This window comes from Parasteatoda tepidariorum, chromosome 2, assembly GCF_043381705.1.
Source record: "Parasteatoda tepidariorum isolate YZ-2023 chromosome 2, CAS_Ptep_4.0, whole genome shotgun sequence".
Classification (NCBI taxonomy): domain Eukaryota; kingdom Metazoa; phylum Arthropoda; class Arachnida; order Araneae; family Theridiidae; genus Parasteatoda; species Parasteatoda tepidariorum.
Window position 1 is genome coordinate 73,827,117 of NC_092205.1, and position 25,642 is coordinate 73,852,758.

A 25,642-nucleotide genomic window follows, 5' to 3' on the forward strand; every position below is an offset into this window, starting at 1 on the left:
ATTACTTCCTATTTAGAGCAGAAATCCATGACTGTTATTCCATTCGCACAGTTGCGGACATTTTTTGCACTCATAAAAACTGAGTTGTAGACCGCAATTGAAATTTCAATTATTTTTTTTTTAACTTAATTAATTTTACATTTAATACATATTCAATTTCTGTATTTTAATAGAAAAATGTATGTAAACATTTTCTACACGAATCTTGACACAGTGAATGTACTGAATGTTCGCAAATATATTGATTTCTATGTGAAATCAATAAATACTTTGATTGGAAATATTTGAAAATACAATATTTAATACTAAAAAATTACAATTTACAAAATTTTTCAAATTTCTTTCTTTTTTTTATTCGAAATTTTAGCAACCATATTTATCAATGCGCATCGATGTAAATCATTATTTATGAATTGCACATTTGTGCTAATCAGCACATAAATTATTATGCTTAATACTATATTTTTCTCATTAATATACACTAATTACAATAATATATCTCTCACTAATATGCAATAATTACGATGATCTCACTAATATACAATATACAATAATATACAATTGACTACATTATATTTTTTTCACAACTTCTAATACTATCACTAATAATACAAACTAATATAAAAGTATCTGCTTTTATTTTTCCCTTTAAAATGAAATGTGCATTTATTACTTATATTTTATATAACCTATTTACACGTATCATAATCAATAAATTAAAATAATGAATAACACTTATCTATTGAATTATGAAAATAATCACACAGTTTTTTATTAATATTTCTTATCATTAAAAAACATACTTTTTTATTATCTATTAAATACTGTCTTCAATATAATTAAATATAAATTTCATTGAATCTATAAAAATCTGCATTATCATAGGTGCTGCTGAGAAAAGCTCAAAGCACGGGGCTGACGACAAAGCTAATAATATTATTATGGCCATGAAAGAACGAATGAAGATAAGAGAAAGAGACAAACCAGAAATTTTTGAGCTTATCAGGTAGGCTTATATTTTTTCCTCCTTTTAACATAGTATTAATCAAAAATTTACAATTCCTCCAAAGATTTTATCACTAACTCAAAATCTAACACTAAAGCAATTAGAATGAGAAAGAAATGAAAAAAAAAAATTTGAGAAAGCAATGAAAGAATGAAGCGATAACTCACACCTACACTTAATTTAAGATATTAAAACTAAATATTTTTACATGTTATTTTAAGGGTAACAGAAGAAAAAGATAATGTTCCTACCAGATCAGACGCTCATAAAAAAATCAAGAATAATTCAAAGCAATTTTCGTAGAATGATAGTGCATAACTGATAAGAAACAAAAAATCTATGGGAAATCTTTGCCCTACTGTCGAGGTATTCTAGTACCAAGTTTCTTTTACTTGCTGATACTTGAAGAAAACACGTACTTGAAATTATATAGTGCGCGTACGAGGTCTTACCATATAAAGACAAGATCATGATTTATTTTCACATAATTATTTTTAGTTTTAATGAAAAATATGATTAAAAATATTTACACAATTTAATTAAAACAATTATATTAATCGTTGCCACTGATGAAAATTATGTACCTTATAATTAATATAAGGTAAAAATGTTAATAAATGTCGGTATAAATGTATACTTCAATTGTGATTTTAATACAGTTTTAGCTTTACTATATAGTTAAGATCATATGTTACGTAATATATTTAATTCTTCCTTTGATAGCAATATTCTTTTTTAAAAAAAGAAATTCTGAAATGAAATATATTTGACTATCTAATTTACAAAAATAAGAAAATCAGTAAAAAAGACCGACCGTGTACAGAAATTATAATTTACTTAATTAATAACGAAGCCCAATACTGTAAGACATGGTTGTTTTTTCCAATTTTCTTATGTTTACATTTATGCACAAAAAAGTGTGATAACTGTATAATTATACTTAAGAAAGAAGCCAAGATATATAATTAAATTTAACCAAGCGTGGATTTTTCAAGATTTTATTTAATGCTAATTAAAATGAATTCTCCGGCTTTATTAATCTCGGTCTGCATGTATTCTTAAAATTTAATTTTTTGAAAGAAAATATGTTTTCTTAATTTTTCAACAAAAAAAACTTATCTTGCCTGAAGAAACAATTTTAGTTTCCTTTTTAGGGCTTTATTCTGATTACAGCCACAGGACTATTATGAATCTAATTATTTTAAGGCGCCTTACATATTTTTTTTTTAGTTTTAATTAAAAATTGAATATTTCTCTCAAATAAATGGTAGTTCTTCTACATCTTGAATTTACATTTTATTAAATTATAAAGTAATAAAAAATATCTCTTTTTTTAAAAAAATTTCTTGCAATACAGATTGAAAATTTTGTAATTTATATTCTATAGATTCATTATCAGAGGAAAGTCTGTTTACATTTCATTATTATTAGACAATGACGAAAAAGCCAAAAAAAATTTTGATTACAGCTTTATCGGTATTAATTTTCCTGTACTCAAATGAAATATTACTGCATACTGCTACTACATTGTTATTTCATTTTATCTTTCTTACAAAAAAATATTTTCTTACAAAAAGTTATTTTAAAAAAACAATAAAAATTAAAAAAAATAGAAAAAAATGAGATAAAGAATGAATCAGAAACAAAAGAAGTCGCTAAATTATCTTAACTATAAATTCATTTTAACTATTCAACATTCTGATTGATAATAAATAAATTATTTTAACGTTTAAAGTAAAAATAATTTATTTATTTAGCGTAGTAAATACAGTTAAAAGAAAGTTATTGCTAAAATTTTGTAAATTATGCAGCATTGTATTTAGATTGACTAAATATATGTTTTATTTTGAAAATATTGATGTTCTCTTTCTATGTGTATTGTTTATGTGTTTTGTTAAAATAAAAATAATTGATATTAATTTGCTCACTAAGCAAATAGTACAATAAATTATTTATAAAACAAAATTTTAATTTATATTTAAATTACTACTTTTTATTTTCATGCATAATTTCATATTAAATGATGTGGCAAATATTGATTATTTTAACCGATACATAATTAACCATCTGGATATACCTCACCTTCTTAATCATTGATTAAATTTTAATTATTTGGCTGATGAAAACCTTTCGTATATAAGTAAACTTTAGGATTAGTAATTGAAAATTGAATTTAGAGAAACGGACTTATAAAATTATTTAAGTATTACTGTTGATAACAAATATGCAGCTCTTTGTTGCTTTTTCGAGTTAGTCAGCTTTTTAAGAATATCAAAGGCAACAATTTTTTGCCAATTAAGAATATCAAATGACAACAAATATGCAGCATTTTGGTGCTGTGTAAGGTTAGTCAGAGTTATAAGATTGCTAAAGTATTATTGTTATCAACAAATATGCAGCTTTTTGCTGCCATTTCGAATTAGTTAGCTTTATAAGATTATTCAAGTATTATTGTTGGCAGCAAATGTTCAGCTGTTTACTGATGAAAAAAGTTTGTTAGTCTTTACCTCAAGCTTGTGCATTTATCTCTAAAAGCATTTTCTATTTCTTTAAAACAGCTATTGAAGTGTAAAAAAGTACCTGTGTAATGCGAAATATTATTTTTTTTCTCAGAATGTGGATTCAAAAATTATAAATTCGCGTAACTTTTTTACACTATGCAACTAAGTTTTTGCTTGCTCAGCCGAAGTAAATTTTAACCTTGATCCTAAATTTTCTATTAATCAGAAAAACCTTATTTAAATCAAAAGATTACAGTTTTCATTTTCTTCATTATTTTCCTATTTCAAATTTATGTATTCATTCCTAAGTTCTCAAACGTAACTTTTTTTTCTAATCTGTTGTGTGATAACACAAATAGCAACTTTGTTACTTTCTATCAGAAAAACTGTATCGTACATTACTGTACTGAAAATCTGCTGAAAACTATACTAAAAGTAAAAATGCTAACAGATCTGTTCTGAAAGTATAGACTCAGTTATGCTTTTGGCAATAATTATCAGAGTTTTTAAAAACTATACTCAATGATAAACATCTAACACTTTTATGTGCAGACACTTAACATTTTGTCGATAATAAATATCGGTTAGAGAATATACCGAAGATATTAACAACTTATCAAATATCATTCGAACTTTTCTGGATTAACTCATCGCATTTCGTTCAAATACCCTGAGTTATAAACAGGATTGTATCGCAGTTTGATTATTTTTCCTTAACTGCACTTAAACTTTCATTTGGACCTAAATAACAACAATGCTTAAGGTACTACAGGTATGTCCAGATAAAAAACGATGTTCTTTTATAAACATTATTTTCAATATTAGGGGCATATTTTCGGTTGAAACATCGCTTCACGCGGGGCACATGAAAGCCGTGAAGCAGAGTGTTCTGGATGGCACTTCCAAATGGTCAGCCAAAATCGCCATCACCGGTAGGTCACTACTGACCACCCAACACTGTCCATCGCTTTGGCCTGTCTATGTGCTAACTTTCCATATACCATGGTGTTTGTGTGAATATGAATGAATGTATCGTGTTGTGTTTGTTGAAGTGGCATGCTCCGTATATATATATTTCTTGATGTTGTATCCGTGTCTCACTGTTGTTCTTGTTGTTTGTATCACTAACTGATTGCCATATTTCGTATTTTGATTCGTCAGTATCCATTCACGTTTCAGAAGGAAAAATAATTATTAAAAAAAAGAGTATATACCGTTATATAAAATTTATTGTAGCTAGAGCTATGGGTTAAACAAACAGTAAGCGGTATGTAATCAGTAAACAGTAACAGTAGCGGTAATTCATAAGTAAACGGTATGAAACTGCTCTATTACAAAACGTATGATCGTATTTTTAAACTTTTGACGAAAATAATAAGTAAAAAAAAATTCCGTATGCAGAGTTTTCTTGAATCACCATCTTTGTCATATAATTTCATAATTCTTATCGAAAATCGAGTAATAATCACCTCAATAGTGTGAACCACACACACCACCCAACCATGACCAAATATCTAGTTCCATTTTTAGACCTCTATCCTTAAACGGCCATGGTAGGAATGCCACGTAATTTTGACCCTGGTCAAACGATGCATACTTACACTCCACAACCAAAGAGAAGACTTTCAGTCAGATTTTACGTGCACATACACAGATTTGACGTCACAGATTTGACGTGTGCCTTGCTGTTATACACCATTTGTTGGTTTGTCAATCATCAGGATCAAAATCATTACTCCCAGCTCTGCAACCAGAGTTACAAGCGTCGCCTTAACCTCATAGTGTGATCCACAAGTGCATAGTTAATAAGAAAACTAAGTATGTAAATTAACATAGTCGCAAGTTGGAGCAAAGATTAAGTCAATTAAAATTAGCCTCAAAATTTCGGTTTCTACCTCTTCGCAATGGTTATTGCTTCCTCCTTTTCGACGTCAAGAATTCCTACTTCGAATTTCGACGGCAAGAAATCATTGATACCGTTTTCTTACCTTATCTTACAAACAAAAAAATTACTTTACATCTACAATATTAATGTTGACATTAGTTCGTTGGAATTCCCTAAGATTTTACCTTTGCTACTTCTACAACGCAAGTCTTATTCAAATAATATTTGAGGATAAAGGTGGTGATTTGAGAATCAAATCTGTATACGAATCCGTTCACTTCCGTTTCCGAAAAAGTATTATTTATCGCAGGAACAGAACTAAGGAAAATATCTTAAAGTACACGAATTTCATAGACAGTGATACAAGGTTATGTGTATGAACTAAGGAAATGAAAATACAGAACGGTGGGGAACAATGGTGTATAAGTGACAATAGCTCTATTGCTATTCTTGAGAAGAGAAAGTGCAAAATGCGAGGTATGGCAATTCTGATGAACTGTGATTTTCAGGATGACCTTTACCATTGACCCCGACACTCATATCGACGCTCTGCAGCAGGGCGAGGCTCAAATAATGGAGGGGACCAGCAAGTGGTCAGCCAAGATAGCCATCACAGGTAGTAAAGAGCTCCTTCCACTTGCACACACATAGGCTCTTTTCTTCTTCAACTTGGGAATTTTTTCTTCTATTTTCATTCTATGGTGTGTCTCAACACTCAATTTCATCTAAATAACTATATATACAATCTCATCTAATAACATCCAAATAACTAGTTAATTTCATCTAAATGACTAAATAACTCAATCCGTCAAATGACTGATTCTAATACTAATGGGGTGAACTCTGATGAACTCTAGTACTTTTTTTAAATATTATTTTAAGATCAACGAAGTGAAGTATTAGGTTTAGATTTGAATTGAAATATTCCCCATTAGGAAATGCTCTTCTTAATTCATGGTAAAAAAAATTCTATTTAGGATAGATATTTTCTTAGAAACACAAATGAAATCATTAAAAATGTCAAGTATGAGTGGCATTTTACCGTTAAATGTAAAATATAAAAGTGTCATTGACCATTTGATTTGCACAAGTAGAAGCCATGCAATATATCCACAAAGCGAAAACATGGGCGATAGGATAAAAAATGAAATGAAAATAAAATATTTTGACATTTATCTTTTTTTATAAATTCTAGAAGTGATGTGGAGTTAGCGGATAGTAATCAAAATACACGGTTGAAGCATTATTTCAATATAAAACTTTTTTTATCTCTTGAGATTGCACCGAGAACAAGCATCACTCACTGAGCCATGCCACCCTTGCCACCAATTGAGGTGGTCTAGGCTGGAATCCCAGTAATGGCTGGTCGGCACGAATTCTACACATAGCTCACACTAGCCACAGTGCTAACGTAAAATATGTAAAATATTCTCAGTGGTATACAGACCATGACTTAGGCCATCAGGCTAACCGTTGGAGTTTTTTGTGGTTTTCCTCTCCTTGTAAAGCAAAGATGGGTTAATTTCATCAAAAATTCTTCCATGAAGGCAATTTCTCCCCGTACTTGATCCAGGAGATCCCTTGTCTTCTGGATTGGATTCAAAATTACAAGACTACTGAGTTAGTTGAACATTGGTAGAACTCAAAATTGAGTCGTACAAAGACGGTTATAATAAAATAAGAAGTGCATCACTTACTGCAATACCTAATGATAGCTATCACTTAAAACATTATATGAATAATGCTAGCAATCCTCCATAAAATGTTTAACAATTGACTGCGTCCGATGCAATGTTTTCGAAATTGGAAAACATGTTTTAGTGTCTTTTATTGATAATTACAGTTCTGTAAGAAAAAACCCCTTTGTAATGTCACCATTTCAACACAGAGTTCGTTGTTAAATGTTCCATACTTTGAAACTAAAATAATTATTCAATGTTACTGTTAGTGATCATGAAGAATTAGAAAAATTACTAAAACAAGAGGAATTGACTAAATTTAAAAGGAATAAGTCATTTGTCTAAAGTTAAAGTTAACGCGATTCTAATTAACATGTGACGAAAAAGAAATCAGGAAAAACGTTGCGATTCTTATATTTCCAAGCCCCTTCATTATTTAACTTTTAATTTTAAAAAAGTATGAACCTTTTGCTTGCGCCTGGTACAATAAGTGGACCAGAATGGCTTCATTATGCTCAGCGCCGTAAGTAAAAGGTTAACGTCATTGCTCTTAAATCATAATTTTTTGAAAAAACATTTCCCAAATGTAATTAGGTTAACATAGAAAGAAATATTACAGAATATATATTACCAAATTTATGTGGGTTTTTTTCTTGGAAATGAGTTAAATAATTTTATTTCTTCAAACCATTTTTCACTCTAAAACATTTTCGGTTTCTCCGCAAAAAACTAGTTCACAAAATCAAAAAATAATTATTTCATCTTTTATTTAAAAAATTAACTTATGAAGTGCAATTATATAAAGTTGCCTTTAATTGAACCAAAAAAATAATCATAGTCAAGTTAAATTGCTGACACACCGCTAAAAAGGATGAAAATTGATTCGGATGTAATGTCAGTGGAGATAAATTCTAACACTGTTACTTATTGATTCGCATGATAAACAAAATATGATGTAATGGAACTAGACATTTATAAAAATCAGAAATGCAATTAGTCGAGCAGAAAGTTTGATAATAGCCGAATTTATCACAGCTATAGGAACAAAAAGAAACTTTTTCTTTGCTTCTGACAAACAATTTTTCTTATCTGAAAACATTTTATTTGTAATAACAGTTGCTTTTGACTGGCTATTTGAGGAAGTCAAAATTTTATATGTTTTAAACTAAAATAACTTTTTTTCAATTAAATTCCTGAGTTTGAAATCAATTTTACCTATTTTGCGTCGTAATTAAATATTCTATCGTTGGTATTGCAATAAACTCTAAATTCTGGGATTTAAAAAAAATGAAAAACTCTTTAATGCTTATAAAATCCATTTCTGATGCAAGAAATTTTTGTTATATAACAATCCAACGTCTATAATTCTTGATGGAAATAAATAAGTGAAAATATTGTAATTTTTATTGTAATTAAAACTACAAAAGTACAGAATGTTTTGTAATTACTGCCCTTCATATGTATTTATAGAATGCTTGTCTATAATAATGTCAAAGTAGTTAACACATTAATCCCTTAATGGTTGCAAGATTTCGGAGAAAACGGTCAGAGAAATACCTATTTTCTTCAGTCAAGAAAATTATATAAAACTGAATTTTTAGCTTAAATGTTTGATGAGTGCTGACATCTCGATTACAAATTCACTTCAAATTGTGTGCTGCCATCTGGTGTATAGATTGAGAACTAAACGTCATTTCGAGCATATGAAATTTATTGTTTTAATCTCTTTGGCACATTACTTTTGAACACAACAGCCCGGAAATATCACGGCCACGAAAAATAGAGGGCAAAATTTCACTCTGTTAAGCTCTTGAAACAGTAGAGTTTCCTCCTCCTTATTTTCTTCGACAATCAAGCAGTTTTTGTTGGTTGCAATCCTACCTTTTCCAATCAATTTTTTCATTATATTTCAGTGATATCTTTGTTAAATTACAATAACGTGTTTTGTCTTACTTAAACATACATTTCCGTCACTTATCTTATTTTTATCTTGATTTTTAACAAAGGTTCTAAATATACATATTAAGAGTAGTTATTACGAAGCACACTCTTTAAAAAATACATTACGTGCTAGCCAGAGCTTTCAGCACTTAAAGAAAAAGTTTTAAAGGAAGACTACAAACAAATATCTGCAGACAAGCTGTCAGACATTGATATAACTTTTTTGGATAAAGAAAACAACTTTAGATAGAAATTGCACTTCAGTTTTTCATTAGAGATTTATAAAATCTAATTGTACTTAAATGTTATAGCACCTTTAAATAATATAATAATGCACCGATAAATAAATCGATCAAGAAAAAAATCATGTGACGAGGGTTAACTCAAAAAGTAGACCGTTTCTGCTACTATCTGGAGTAAACCGTATTCCAATCCTAACTAGAGCTGGTTCATTCGAAATTTAACTGACTATATGTCTGTCAATATATTTTCGGTGTTAGATCGATTATAGTTTCATTCGTCATTTTTTTTCCACATCAAAATCGTGATTATCATGGATAAAACCTCTTCACGTAAAGCAAATTCAGGTTAGATTCATTCAAAAATATTAGGTGACGCAGAAGTACCCTTTTTGTTCTCATAGTTACTAGTAATCGTCTCGGTCCTTCAATAAGTTTATCTGCAAAGACTTCTTCTATAAATCATCACAAATAATGATTCTCCATACACAGTGATACTTCAGACAGTGTAACTACTACTAAATGGAATCTTCCCTTAGGAATTGTGGAAAACTTTCTTATTATTATTATATGTTATAGAAAGGGATAAGAGATAGCTTGTAATGGAATTGGTGGTTGAGACATTTCATACCTGGTTGCGTTGGGCCTAGCTTAGCTGCATTTCTTTTGACTTTCATTTTCTTCCATAGATTCAGTCTTAGCTGCAAAATAGACTGTCTCTCAGATTAGATTCATGATATAAATCGATATATATACTATAGTATGGATTAGTTTTAGATAAAATATAATATGCTTGTTATTAACCAAACAATATTTTCGTCAAGAGAAACTAAGAAATGTTATTTGTTAATTCAAGGGTTCACAGTACCCAAAAAATGACCAAAATATCGGAAAACAATTTTATTGCTTATAATAAAACTTCAAACTATTGCAAATGCACTGGAAAAAAATCATTTCCCTATCTACATTTTTAAAAAAGTTATGAATGATTTTAGATTGCCCTAATACAGAAACTTGCTCAGCAGACAGACTTTAAAGTGCTTTTTCTCATTGATGATAATTCTGTGTTTTAATCTTAATTAAATCCCTAAGGAATTTTTTCTATTTGAGATAAATCTTTGAAGTAAACTTTTTTATCTTAAGTATAATACACTTATTAATTGATATATCAACAAATGAATGCACAACATTAAAATGAATTAAAATGAATATTGTAAGCACTAAGAAAAAACATTTCAAAATATGTTTAAATAAAAAATTCTTAAAAATTTTGAATTGTTTCAATAATTTTTAAAATTTAAAAAAAAATTTAACAGTTCAATTATTTTTTGAACATAAATTATTGATTATAAGTTAAATGAGAATGTAAAGCATCCAGAAAATGAATGATTATACCTTTATTTAAAAAAAATAGTTGCAAGGGTACTGTGACCTCTTAATTCGATTATAGTAGGTTTCAAGTCCTCACCAGAGATAGAGCCCCAGCCCCTCACAACGGCTTAATACTTACTAAATGGAAAGTATAAAATTACTCGAAGCTCTGATCTATTTCTTCAATATGATGCTCTATGTGCCGCATCATATTGAAGAAATTTATTTTATTTATTTCATTTATTTTTTTTACTCACTTACTACATAGGATATTCTTTTTACTGTCTTACAAGTAATCTCTAAACTTTAAAAAGTAATTTAAAAAAATTTCCGAAAAAGCAATCAACTTGTAATAGTTTTCAAAAAATGACAAGCATATAATATTTTTTTAAATTTTGTTACATTCTGTTTTTTTATTTTTTAATTGTAGTGTAAACATATTGTAGTTTATTTTTTAATTGTAGTGTAAACATATTGTAGTTTAACTTTACAAACGAGAAGGTAATATTTAGTTCTAGAATTCTGCCTTATGTATCTATTTTTAGTATATTGAGATTTTATATAAATTCTGTATTGTTACTTAAATGTATCTAAAAACAGTAAATTTATGTTTTTAAGGCTTTGTGAATTATTGAAATTTAGTTTTATTAATTACAAGTCTTTTGAATTTATATCTTTGAAATAAACATTTCAAACTGAATGTTTTTTGTGCTGTGTCTTTTTCATAAAATACTTGTATTCTGGTAAGAAAAAATTATGGAAAAATGTATATCATACTCATGGAAATGTAGAAAACTTTTAATTACTTTTATGTAAAGAAAACCCTGAAATTTTCTAATTTAAAAAGGCTCAATCATAATATTTTAATTTTACAATGTTTATGTTTTACAGAAACAAGTTACCTTTTTTATAAATAGCTTTCTTTGTGCTTCATTAAAACTTTGAAGTACCCAAAGATATAAAACAATCTTGTTTTATTTAAAATAAATGTACTTTTAATTAAAATTCTTATAAGGTTTTCATTATCGACTATGAAATTAAAATAAACGTATTTATTTACTTTAATTATTTACTAAGTTTTAAGTAGAAACAATATAAAAGAATACTAACAATTTTAAAGCAGAATATTAAATTATTTTTAAAAACTTTTTACGCAAAACACCTTACACAAAAAACATTTTATGAAAGTTTGCCTAAAGAAATTTATTAAATATTGTATGTATTTTAAGCAGTTTTATTTTTTCAAAATAATTATTAGTGTATTAAATTATTTTCTTTTAATGCTAAATGATATCGATGTTGTGTTGATATGGTTATTTTACCAAAATATTTTGGGTAATCACGTCTCATAATTCTCTCGTTATATTTAGTTTTATATTCAATTTCAATAAATGGATATTTAAATTAAAACATATTAAATTGAAGTACAAAATTTTTGACTAATGATGAAGTACGTTTACTGATGGACTTTTTAGTATGGAAATAATATGTTTAAAACAGAATTTTTTATCCTTCCATTTGCACACACTATAAAACTATTTCAAGTTATGTAATTTATTATGTATTATAATGATAATTTATTGTCTTTTTGCATGATACATGTCGTGCCCTAATGTACCTAATTGCATGTTTATTGCATGATATATGTTCCATTTTGTATTGCTTGCATAATTTATTGTTTGCACATTTAGAATAGTTATGTATTTCACTTTGTTAAATTTTGTTCTTTTCACAGATATCACTGCAATTTGTATTTTATCTACATTTATCGATATTATTTATTTAAGCAACTCACTTTTATTTTTTTCATGAAAAATTTAAATCTAGGTACTATGTATGAATCAAGAAAATTATAAATTAGAATAGTGTAAGACCATATTTTATTTAACCATAAGCTTTTATGATTTTCAACCGTTGTTCGTATATCCTGAACAATCAAAATTCTAACGCATAACATAACTATTACATAACGTATAGTATAGCATAACTGTTTTTTATAAAAGAGTTAAAAAAATTATTTGAATATTATGTATTAAGGGTTTTGGCCAGTAAAGCGATTTTCCCCACTATTTACAAAGATGTCGTTTTTTCATCAAACTATTTCTTAATATTGTTTCCAGTTTGATGCTTTGCCAGTTTCTGAATTTTCCACTTGGTTGGTACAGGTATAATTTATTGCCTACATGGAAATTACGGTTTTTATTCAGAAATTTATACTTAGAGAAATTTTTAAGTTTGGCTTATCATTATATTGCTACAAACCCTTGTTTAAATACACTCTTTGAAAAAGCTTTATACCATCTTTGTTGTTCATTCAATAGAAAAAGAGTATCTGATCACTTCAATTGCTCTGTTACTTTTTTCTCGTTAAAACGGATAATTTTTATTCCATCCAATATTTCTGACAATACTCTTTAATTTAACCTAGTTTCGTGACATTAGGAATTTTTCAAATGTGTACTACCTTTAAAATAATTTTTTTTTTTATTTCAAATTACTATTATAACCCTTTTAAATTTTATGTAGCAAAACTAATGCACATTTTGAAAGATCATAGTTACAACTTTTAGAAGTCTTACTTTATACTCATATAAATTTTGGACAAATTGCAAAAACTGGGAGAAATTAATGCTTGTTAAAATTTGGTTCTTCTTTTAATGTACACAGTTATTTTGGTAAACTTGACATGACAAAACATTTTAAAAGATCATAATTGAAGGTAGGATAAGCTTGTTTACTTATCGAACTCCGGCAGTTTTTTAAAAAAAATTTTTACTCGGAAATAATTAATTAATTCACTTTTGAAATACAGATTTTAAAAAAGTAAGCCAAGTGAATACAGTATTCAAAATTTGTATATTGACCGTCAAATATGATTATTAACATCCCAAACAAAAACAAAATCACCGTTATTCAACAAAGAGGAAAATAGATTGCTATAGAACGAGAAATTCGGAAAAGAAAGTAACAATGGATTGGATATCTGTTGAGAAAAACGTAAAAATAAAACAGGTGTTTGATTGAAATCCCCAAGGAAAGGGAAAAAAAGAAAAAAAAAGAAAAACAATTTGACGCAAGACAATCAATAATGAATTGAAAAATGTCAGCAAATGAGCTGAGTTTAAACTGTTGACCTCTATTGGAGTGAAGTGGAAAACCAAGACGGAGGCCTTATACACTGTTAGAAATTTCTCGGAAAAAATGGTTAGATAACAATTTATTGAATGGTTATTTTACCATATTTAATCAAAACAGTCAAATACCCATAAATAAAATGGTAATCAAACCGTTAAGTTTGAGAAAAACTGTTTATTAACTGCTTTCAGCTAATACGGTTAAACAACCAGAATTTTATCTCAACCAACTAGAACCACCTAATGAAGCTACTTCGTTCTTTGCAACTGCGTACATAGCATAGCCGAGCGGGCTTATCAGTCAATGACCGGCAGAACAGGAGTTCGTGTCCTAGTATTGACACCACAATATTTCCTCCATTCCCTTCAACACATGAAGAATTTCTAGTGTCCGGCAATATCCAATGCCCATTAGCTTACGAAAAACTGAGCTCCTATGTCTAGTTAAATAAAAAATTTTAAAGTTTCTGAAAAATGCTAGTTGTAATTGGTTAAAAACCGTATAGTTTTGTATTCATAGTTTTATAACTATATTTTCTGTAAATGGTTTCAAAACCATAAAGAAAAAAAATGTTCTTTACCGTAAACTTTACGCTTAATCGGATGGACAGACAGCTGCCAGTTATTTTACCATAATTTTGGAATGAAAATTTTAACAGTGTATTCTAGGCTGCCGTGAGGAGATATGAGTACGACTGTTATTTTGAAAAAAATTATATTTTTCTTGCTTCACATGATTCATAAAAATTTCATATTACAACGATTAGAAATATTTCTAAAAGTTATAATTGTAGTCATTGAACTTTTTATTCGGGGCAGAGCTGAAATGTGTATTTAAAAAATTCAAAATTACGAGGCTACGGAGATGAACATAAGTAGTCGTAACCCCAAAAAATTGGGTCAGCTGTTCAACGACGATTATAAAATAAAATATGACATTTTCTTCAATAAAAAAAACCTGATTCTTGACTTTTTTTCAGTTCTGATTACAAATTTTGAAAGAAATAAAGGTTTACATTATAATTGCGACCAACTACAACTAAATGAAAAATCTCTGTAAAAGAGAACGAGTCGTTAAAGATCGCTGAATTGTAAATTAGCTGCCCGGGCTTCTTAGTCGGGTATATTACAGATGTAAATTCTCAGGCATTTCTTCGTATTCAGTACAATAAACGTTAAAGTGGTTTTAAGAAACCTAAATTCGTACCACGTCAATTTATTATCACTATTACATATCTATAAGACCCGTAACAACCTTGTAAAAGGAATTGTTAAATTTTATAATCTTTTTTTTAAGTTTATTTTAAAAAATTGTACTGTGTACACAAATGTACGCCAAAACATTTCATATTTATTTAGATCCATTAGTTTATTCTTTAAAAAAAATACTATTTTCATAAGAGCAATTTTAAAAAAAAGAATCAAATGATTTCATTTTCTTAATCACGAATTTCCAGTTGTGTACATTTTCTTAAGGGCGTAACTCGAATTGTGTCCATTTTCTTAAACGCACATTTTTAATTGCGTCCATTTTCTTAAACGCACATTTAGAATTGCGTCCATTTTCTTAAACGGGCATTTAGAATTGAGTCCATTTTCTTAAACGCGCATTTCACAAGATACGTCCGTTTACTTAATCACGCATTTCCTGTTGTGTCCATTTTCTTAAACACGCATTTCTTGCTATGTCCACGATAAAAAGCTCACTGACGTTATGATCTTTTAAAGTTTGCTAGTAATATTGTCAGAAAAATTTTTCGAATGCATTTACTGTGTGCCAAAATTTCGTTTCCATTGCACTTTATCCTTAGATATCTATTAAGTAGTGTATTCGTTAAATAGTATTCAAAATTAAAGCTAATTGGAGATTAATTATGTATTTATCTGAAATTTAATTTAAAATAGCTGAGAGCAAAATATGAGAATCGTTATTTTATTGTATATTTATAAAAGACGCAGTGACAAAATTTAAACGTGAAAATGAATTATTTTTAATTAAAAAACATTTTTTTCAATTCCCCCTATCATTTAAATTCCTTATGTTTTATTCATGTTATATCATCTACATATATTTTCAAAATTAAAATATTAATGGCATCTCATAATATTCTAATTTTCACACTTTTTAAATTAATCACTTTCATTATTTTTATTTAGATGGTTTACGTTTTATTCCCATTAAGTTTTATAAACATTTCCATTTTTATAATTAGGTTTTATAATGTTAAAAAAAAACTTAGATTATGGAAAAATTTGTTGGTTGTAAAAGTCATGACGCCATTTTTTCCCCTGTTTCATAAAGTGTATATACGGAAACAAAACACAGCCGATGATGCAGTACTCATTTTGTCCCATATTCTTTGAGCATAGAAGTGCAAAACTCCGCTTTTATAGATGAACCTGTACTTATCAGTGATTTGCAGCTTCGTCTAAACTGAAGGTTTTATCTAACAACAACAAAAAATTGGGAAAGAAATAAAAAGTAAGGCAAGACTTCCAAATTCAGATATTTTTTCCAAGTAATAAAACTGGTGCGCAATCTAGCGTTGTGCCACTAGCACATAATTCCTACATTAACGATGTAGGAATTCTGATTGCACGATTTCTGATTGCAACTATCAGATTGATTCGTATTCCAATATTGACTGTTTAAGAAAAAATGCATCATGACTTTTCTGACCATCCAAAAATAAATATGCAATTTCAAAATTACTTTAACTATCCACTCACTAAAAATTGTTGCATATTATGACTGATATATATGTTTTCTACTAATAATTGTTGCATATTATGACTGATATAAAAAAAGATAGTTATATTAGTAGAAAACATATAGTTATATATGTTTTCTACTAATAATTGTTGCATATTATGACTGATATACATGTTTTCTGCTATTAATTGTTGCATATTATGACTGATATATATGTTTTGTACAACAGTGATATGCGCGCAAGGTCTGATAGCCAAAGACAAAAGCGGGACCAGTGATCCATACGTGACGGTGCAAGTGGGCAAGACGAAGAAACGCACACGCACAATGCCCCAGGACCTCAATCCCGTATGGAATGAAAAATTCTATTTGTAAGTTCTTATTATCATCTTACAATTCATTAGCTTTGTGTTTCAGAAACAATTTTATCTTTGTTTATTAGTAACGAAAGTTATTTTGATGCTTTTATAAGCGTTCTTAAGCGATACAATGATTAAACGACAATGTTTAGTTTTTTTCTATAGTTTTTTCGGTTGGCCATATTTTAAATGAGGAAAAAAAATAAAAATATCGCGATATAAGTACATTGAGATCACCAAAACTCAACTGAATCAATCAACTTAATCTCAAAGAAATAACTTTTTTTTAAAAGGGTATTTAAAGTTTTTAAATAATAGAACACTAATCTCAGGGTATAAGTAGTTGCGTTAAAATAATGCATTTAAAAGCTCTGAACAGAGAACAGCATTAGAGTTCCTTGAAACTTAACTAAATTTAAACATATTTTGTGAGTTTATAAGCAATGCGAAAAAATAAATCATATTTTCAATGAGATCGTTCTTTTGATCAAAAATATGTTTACAATCAAACAGTTTTTTTTAAAAAATTCGAAACCCCAACTTTTTTAAATTTTTACCTTTACTTAACTAGCATTTGACATTGATAATTGTTTTGTTTCATAAATAAAATGAGATAGTTCTTTTGATCAAAAATAAGTTTGCAGTCAAATAGTTTTTAAGAAATTTAAAACCCAATTTTTTCAGTTTCAACCTTCAATTTTGGATAGATAATTGTCTTTTTTCGTAAATTAAAATAAGACAGTTCTTTAGATCAAAAATATGTTTGCTGTCAAACGATTTTTAAAAATATTCAGCAATTATAAACACCAATTAACTTTTCTTTATTTATATTATAGTTATTGCATTCATAAAATCTAGGATTAGGTCAATATCTATAAATTTTTCATTCGGAGAAAATTTATAAGCATTAGGTTTGAATCACAATAGTCAATTAAGTGTTTTATTTGGATTTTAAATATGTATATATATTTTTTACCGTGAAAGATAGTTAAAATATAATTTCATATAAATACTTTTTTTTCAAAAAAAAATTAATTCGTTAACTTTTCTCAGATAATAAAGCTGTTTTATTGGTATTGTAATCTTAAAAGATAGTTATATTGCTTTTAAGATTAAAATACCCTATAAAATAAAAAATTTCGCAAGATTTAAGTAGCTTATTATATTTTTATGTGTATAACAAAACGGTTTCAATAAAATATGATTTAAAATAAAACATATGAAATTTTTAAACTCTTGGTTTGAAAAAAAAACTTTTATTGCCCATTAACATTTTGCATGATCACTTAAAATATTTTAACGCATATTTATAAAAGATGTAATACATTTATGGAATGAATTAGTAGTAAAAAATTATAGCCTTCATGCAACATAGAGAATTAATATCTTCTTCTATATATCTAGACAATATACATATTTTATGTCTTCCCTCTGAAAATATTTCATAGAATAAGATAATGAACCTTATCTCTTCATCCCTATAGCCTTGTTAAAACAATTGGCTCATTGCCAAAAAACAAGATCTTTCACTTAGTACAATATATGAAACCATTTAGAAGAATTCTTTGTATATGAATGCAAAAATAAATTATTTCTCTTTTTATGTTTGTCTTCCGTGCTTTATAAGATCCTTTTAAATTTCACAATGTGTATAATTTTTGCTGTTTTTACGACTCGGAATCATAAATTTTTTAAATAATTAATTTAGTCAGAACCTTTCTCTTTATATAAAAGTATGTATACACAAACTTAGAATTCTTTTTTAGAATTTTGCGAATTAGGCTTTAAAATTTTATAAATTATTGCAGCAAAATTATTTATTCCTCATAAAGTTCTATATTTTATATGTTATCATGGAACAAAAGATTAGAACGAAGAATTGTTCCTGACGATATGTTGTTGTATTTGAGGGATTTTTGTTTTAATTCAACGAATTGTTCCTAATGTTGAATTTTTAAAATCTCGTGCTTGAAAAATTTATCGTTTTCACATTTTCAATGAAAGACTCCACGAAAGGCGAGATATTATTTATTAAAAAGATGCAAGACAGAAACAGTAGAAAAACACATAAAGCGCCATCTAGAGTTATTAAAAAGAAAAACTTTTGCAGCACCAAATAATACTATGCCAAGTATAAAGATAAATAAAATATAGCGACTACAGAGAATGACTTACTCAACGTGACCTTAGTCTACATAACCTTAAACTAAAATTGACACATGAGGACATATGGCATGAAATATTCATCGGTGGTATAAAAAGAAACAATTTTTTTAAGGAATGGAATGAAATAGAAAAGTTCAATTTCTTGCATTCTGCTTAAGAAATAAAAGAATTTCTTCTACGTTTTAAATTAGTTCCACAGTTCATATAATGAAGGTGCGGCTGTCTGAAGAATTTATAAATTAATATTCTCCGCTGATTGTCAGACCATTCCAACTGAAATATTTGAATGTCGGTCAGTTAATTTTTTCCTCAGACTGCTCCATGTAGTAAATGCAAATGGTGGTCATTTTCAAAATCTTTCGAATTTTTTTTAATTAGCTGCGCCACCTGGTGATGAGTTTTATAAATAATATTTAAAATTTTTGCGGAAAATCCCAGGTTTCTTAAGATAAACGCAGATAACCATCATGTTTCCTTCTATTTTTTATAAAACTTTCGAGCGTTTTTTTTTAACTCGGGGTAATTAAGTTATGTAAAAATATCATAATAGAAAAACTCTTTTTTAAAAAAGAAAGATTTTGTTTGGAATTTAAATTAAAATCAAACGATAATGTTGTCTTTTTAAAATATGTTCAAAAAATATTACATAAATTAAAAAAAAATTAAAAATGAATATAAACAATTTTACAATTATTAAATCCCCAAAATTCTTTCAATTTTCAGGAAATTTCAATTTGTTTTGTTATTATAATACTTCAGACTTTTAAAAAAAAATTCTTTCTTTGAAATTCAAACTTATTTTCATTTTTTGTTTTTAGCGAGTGCCACAACTCTTCCGATCGCATCAAAGTACGAGTGTGGTAAGTAATATTAATCATTCTTTATTATCATAAGACAATTATCTTTATTATAAGACAATTATCTTTGTTATCATTAATCATCAGACTAAAACTTCTAGGATTTGGTTTTGGTAAAAATAAATAAATTTAGAAGTCAAAATTTTAAAATATTTAGATAGAATTATTATTTCTCATTATTTCTTTTTTAGGTGGGCTAACTATAGAATTAAATAATATTTAATACTTATTATTGAAAATAAAATAGTCATAATCTCTCAACATCATAATAAATATTAATTCATTTTATCAAAATCCATTACTATGTTCAAACATGCTAAACTATTCTTCGAGTATAATTCATTGTTTAGTTAGTTATTGACTGTAGTTGAATATGCTTACTCATTAATCATTATTATCTATGCAGATAGAGTTTTCCCAAATGATATGCGGGGATTGATGCAAAGATTAGTTAGTAAATGTTATTCCAATTCATCTGTAAATATAAATAGGATTTATTTCAATGGAAAGCTTATTCATAAAAACTATAATGTCAATTCAATGCATGAAAAACTTTTAACACTTTAATTAGAAAAAACTATTTTAAAATACTATTTTTTTTCAATCGATAAACGGTAAAATTTGTTACTCAAAATTTAACCAATGAATAATAACTTCATTGAATCGCAATTAAGTAAAATCTATCCTATTTTTTTTTTCTTTTCCTTCGGGATCACATATGAAGATGCATGCAGATTTGTTTAATTAATTAAAACGCTGTATGTATTGGGAAAATATTTTGTTTTATGAATAAATAATTTTTACATTAGCAAAAAATAATTGTTTTTTTTTTCAATTTTTACATAAAAAAATTCAAAATAATTCATCAGAAAATTAAACTTTCTGTCATATATTTATCCTATAAACAAACATTACTTCAAACACATCAAACAAATGTATTTAAAAATTTGAATAAACGAAACTTTTTTCAATTATACAGTTGTTATTTATTAATTTATTTCAGAGTGTTTTCATTAAATCTTAGGAGGTTACACCAAAGCATTTTCAAGTTTTAAATTCTAAGATAATAAATTATTTATTAAAGCTTGTGATAAATTATTTCTTTGCATCAATAAACTTTTAGAAAGAAATATAGAATAATATTGCCTAAGGGAATAAATGCTGGGATTCATACATTGAATTAAAAATTTCGTACGATTAATGGAGAATTTAAAACACAAAACAACAAAAGAGAGAAGTAACAATGTTTTTTACAGAAAAAAATTTTTATTGATAGAAAAGTAAATATATTTTCCTAAAAACAGTTTGGATTTATTTTTTTGGTTCTATTTATTTTCTAATTTTTCAAGAATTTCTGCATTAGGGATTTCGGTTTTGAATGTTTCGTTATAAATGAAAAACTAATTAATTAGTTATCGATTAAATTTTTCAAAAAAAATAATTTCAAAGTTATCCAGGACAATATAAGCATAAAACTATGACATTTATTTAAGTTTCAATTAGTAAAGCAATAATGTATGTTTAATATGTTTAATGTGTAATGTAATATTTATTAAAAGAAAAGTAAATACATTTTTCTAAAAACACTTTGGATTTATTTATTTATTTTTTGGATCATTTGATTTTTTAACTTATTAAAAATTACTGCGCTACGGGTTTCAATTTTGAGAGTTTCTTTATAAATGAAAAACTAATTAATTAGTTGCTAATCTTTCAAAAAAGAAATATTTCAAATTTGCAGTACAATGTTAGCATAAAACTATCATTTACTTAAGTTTTAATGTGTAATGTAAGTAATGCATTTCGAAGCGCTTTTATTAACTATGTTTGCTCATTTTTGTCAGATCTAAAAACGAAAGACTTGGGTAAAAGTTTCGGTGGTGATTAAAGGTAATAACGAAAGTGATACGCCATACCGTTTTCATTTTGCATCCGACAAAGATTAAATTATTCTTTTCCCTTTTTATTCTTCCTGAAAAATATATTTCTTGACATTTTTATTTTATTTTTTATTATATTATTTTCTTCTTTAATTTTTTGCCTGTTAGTTAATTTATAGATAGTGCTAGAAATTTTGATTGGTGGTAAAGTTTGCTTGTATCATTCAGAAAACGATTTTAACTTGTATAATCATCAGACACAAACCTTTAACTGAAATTTAAGCACTCTAACTAGTCGGAATTTTGATAAACGATTAGCTACTTCAGACAATAGAATAACGATAAATTCTGTTTATTATAGCAGTTAGGGAACAATTGAAACTTCCATCGTCATCACGCCCAGATAACGTTTGAGCACTCTAGTTAGTAGGAGAGTTCTCGAAGTTTTGGTTCAAGATATATTCTATTAGGCAGGGCTGGATTACCCATTAGGCCATGGCCTGGGGCCCCCAATGATTAGGGGCCCCCTTGAAATTTTATTTTTGAAAATAAATTTTAAAAAATTAAAAAAAAACAAAATCAATTCAAAAACAATCAATAACAAAATCAAAAAAAATCAATTTCAAATATATATTAATAAAATACGATAATTTTTTTAGTTTTAATTTAACAAAATAAAGCAAAAATGAATTTTTTATTATTTATTTTTATTTTAAATATGCTTTCTTAAATGAAAAGATATATAAATACTTTTATATTTGAATAAATAAAAAATATACGAGAAAAAATTTTTTTATCTAAGGGTCCCAAAAATTTAAATGGCCTAGGGCTCCGCATACGCTTAATCCGGCCCTGCTATTAGGAAACATAAAATAGCTATAAATTCTGCTTGTAGTTGTCAAAAAATAGTTGTTACTTTTGTTATTAGGCATGAATTCTCTGAAATTGGTCGAAATTTCGATTACAAAACCCTCACATACATGACAGCGAGTTAATAAAAAAACGTACAGTCTTAAATTTGAGTGGAAACCCTGATTTTAGGTTAACATCAGCTGTCATTGAAAACATATGCCGCTAGTTGAGACACGCGATTTGATTTCTGACAGTTATGCCTTTTGAATGCATATGTTTCACAATTACAATGTGTCATACTCATCTCTCCTTGTAAGAGCGTCATTGACAGAGAATGGAAGCAGCTGTAATCACACCGACGTTTTAGGGTTCTGTTTGTATAGATATGACTGATTTATATGGCTTCTATCCATGACTGCAATATGGTTACTGTCTAGCAAGTGATTTTTGTTAAAGTTATGTCTTGTAATTGTCGAAAGCGTATCAATTATTGAAGGGAAATCAATTTCAAATGAATTGAATGGGTTAAGGAATGATAATAATTGATTTAAAAGTAATTTTAATACAAATTCTTTATAATTTACCTATGCCACAAAATGTATAAATTCGAAGGGTGAAGGCATAGGGGTGATACTGTGTGCGGGTGGTGGTGCATTATATTGATTATTCGCAATGTACAAAATTGTTTCAAACTTTGAGAGTACACAAATTTATTCTTTATTTTAAAGGAAAAATAAAAAATGAAGGACATTTAAAATTAAATTTATATTCGAAGTGCTTAGTGGAAAAAAATACATTTTAGTGAATTTCGGTACATCAACTTAAATTTAGCAATAACAAGAAGTTGCTTATGAAAACTATCTTTTACTGCCGTATTCTTTAATGACCTGAAAAAAAGAAATCAAATTCTGCACATTTATATAGCTATCCATAATTTTTTTTTTCAAATTCGAATTCACTTTTCCAGAATGTCACTTAATGTAAAAATGTTCTTAGTAACAGATTAATGGAAGAAGGTTCTAAGTAAAATTTGTGTGACTTTAGGAACATTAGTTTTAGAGAACTTTACAACAGCAGAAAGCTACTTCCGAAACACATTTTCTAATTCCCAACCCTCTTCATTAATGACTTGGACGAAAAGAAATAAAGTTCTGTGTATATATATATAGCTGACCATACATTTTTTTCAAACTCTAATTCGTTCGTGGTAAGAGCTTAGTGGAAGAAGGTTCTAAGGGACATTTTAGTAACTTCAAGAGCATCAGTTTTAGAAAATTTAACAAAAGCAGGAAGCCGCTTACAAAACTCAGCCTTATTTAATGACCTGTAAGCAAAGAAATTGAGTTCTGTATATATAGCCGACCATTAATTTTTTCATGCTCAAATTCGCACAGACAGTATCTAGTGACAAATTCACATTTGTCTCTTGGTACCCTTTCACTAAACTTTTCACTTATCACATCTCATATGATACAAATGAAGCAAAATCTTCGATATAACAACTCATTCTAAAATAATCGTCTTAATGATGATAGGGATGAAGACAATGACTTGAAGTCGAAGTTGCGGCAGAAGCTGACCAGGGAGTCAGATGACTTCTTAGGACAAACCATCATCGAAGTACGCACACTCAGTGGAGAGATGGATGTATGGTATAATCTAGGTATGTCCATTCAGTATACATCCTTTATGTGTTTAAGTATATCTAATATTTATCATCATATCATTATCAGTAATATTATGTTCGTCTAATTTTTTAATGTTTACAGTATATATCTTGAAAATTAGTAAATTTTTAATGATTTACTATAATCTAATACGTTCACCTTGTTTTTGTTTAAAGTAAATTTTTACTTTTAAATCCTTCTAAAGATATCTGTTTTCAATTTTTAGGTTCACTTATACTATTTTACATCGTAATTTAAAAATTAAAAAAACTCGGTGTATGATGTGTAAAGCGCTCACACATGGTCCACATTCTCGAGTTAAACAACTCATGAATGATGAAAATAAGAAAAGGCATCTGTGAGACTAACTGTAGAATAAGACAGGATCATTTTTATCCAGTTCGGCTTTCATTATTCGTGAGTTAGTGTTAAGAATAAGCGCCATGCTTGCGCGTTCGAAGCATGTCGAATCTTTATAAAATTCTTATAAAAGTATATCTTTCCTCTACCTCTATTTGGAACTCATTTCACATAAATTAGATATATCTCGCTATTTGGAATTGATCTTTTACCAGCACTAGGTATATCAACTCTAAGTATAAGGTCTCTTTACTTAATCGCATACATTGACTTAAATCAACATTCCATAAATATCAGTAGATACTTATATCTTTCATAATTCAGTACTTAATCTTGTTTTTCAACATTGTTTTTACAGAGAAGCGTACAGATAAATCTGCTGTATCTGGAGCAATCCGCCTGCATATCAGTGTTGAAATTAAGGGTGAAGAAAAAGTAGCGCCTTATCATGTTCAGTACACTTGCTTGCATGAGGTAACTCATAATTTTCCCCTTTTATTTTTTAGCTATTATATATTTAGAGGGTATAAAATCTAAAATCACTTCGGGTAGTATGACAACGTCACAAAGAGCATTTATGCGGAAATAATTCGGATATGGAATTCGTATGATTTAAAATTTGAATTTACATCCAATAACCTGTATAAACTAAATGAAGGAAATATTGCCGTCTATATTACGGCAAAGTTTGTAATTTTTTTCTCATTTTATTTAGTTTATACAGATTATTGGATGTAAATTTAAATTTAAAATCGTACGAATTCTACATCCGAATTAATTTCGCATACGAATAAGAAAAAACTAATAGCATCATTTATATCTTTTACAAAATTTAATTCTTGAAAAAACGAAGTAGATATGCTAAAATTTGTACAAAATGCAAAAATGCAGCACGTTTGAAATAAAAGAAAACATTATTGATTGAGTTAAGCTTTTGTAATTTTCCATGGTGTTTTCCAAAAAAAAGGTATTGTTTGTGATTTTCAGAGCATTTAAATACTAATTCAATTTTTAATCGCTTTTGTTCACATA

General features: G+C 27.6%; 1 protein-coding gene across 2 annotated transcripts in view; it reads left to right on the forward strand.

Moving 5' to 3' along the window:
- LOC107444247 (protein unc-13 homolog B) overlaps positions 1-25,642 on the forward strand; it is a 541,472-nt gene that overhangs the window by 482,581 nt on the left and 33,249 nt on the right. Inside the window, exons 15-20 of one of the 2 annotated variants that reach the window (XM_043038846.2) lie at positions 886-1,006; positions 5,902-6,008; positions 16,699-16,840; positions 19,813-19,854; positions 24,119-24,246; positions 24,969-25,084. In XM_043038846.2, the coding sequence (XP_042894780.1) occupies positions 886-1,006; positions 5,902-6,008; positions 16,699-16,840; positions 19,813-19,854; positions 24,119-24,246; positions 24,969-25,084 (656 nt within the window). Of the gene's footprint in view, positions 1-885; positions 1,007-4,332; positions 4,440-5,901; positions 6,009-16,698; positions 16,841-19,812; positions 19,855-24,118; positions 24,247-24,968; positions 25,085-25,642 lie in introns of both variants that reach the window. The other variant, XM_071177753.1, reaches the window with a different exon arrangement.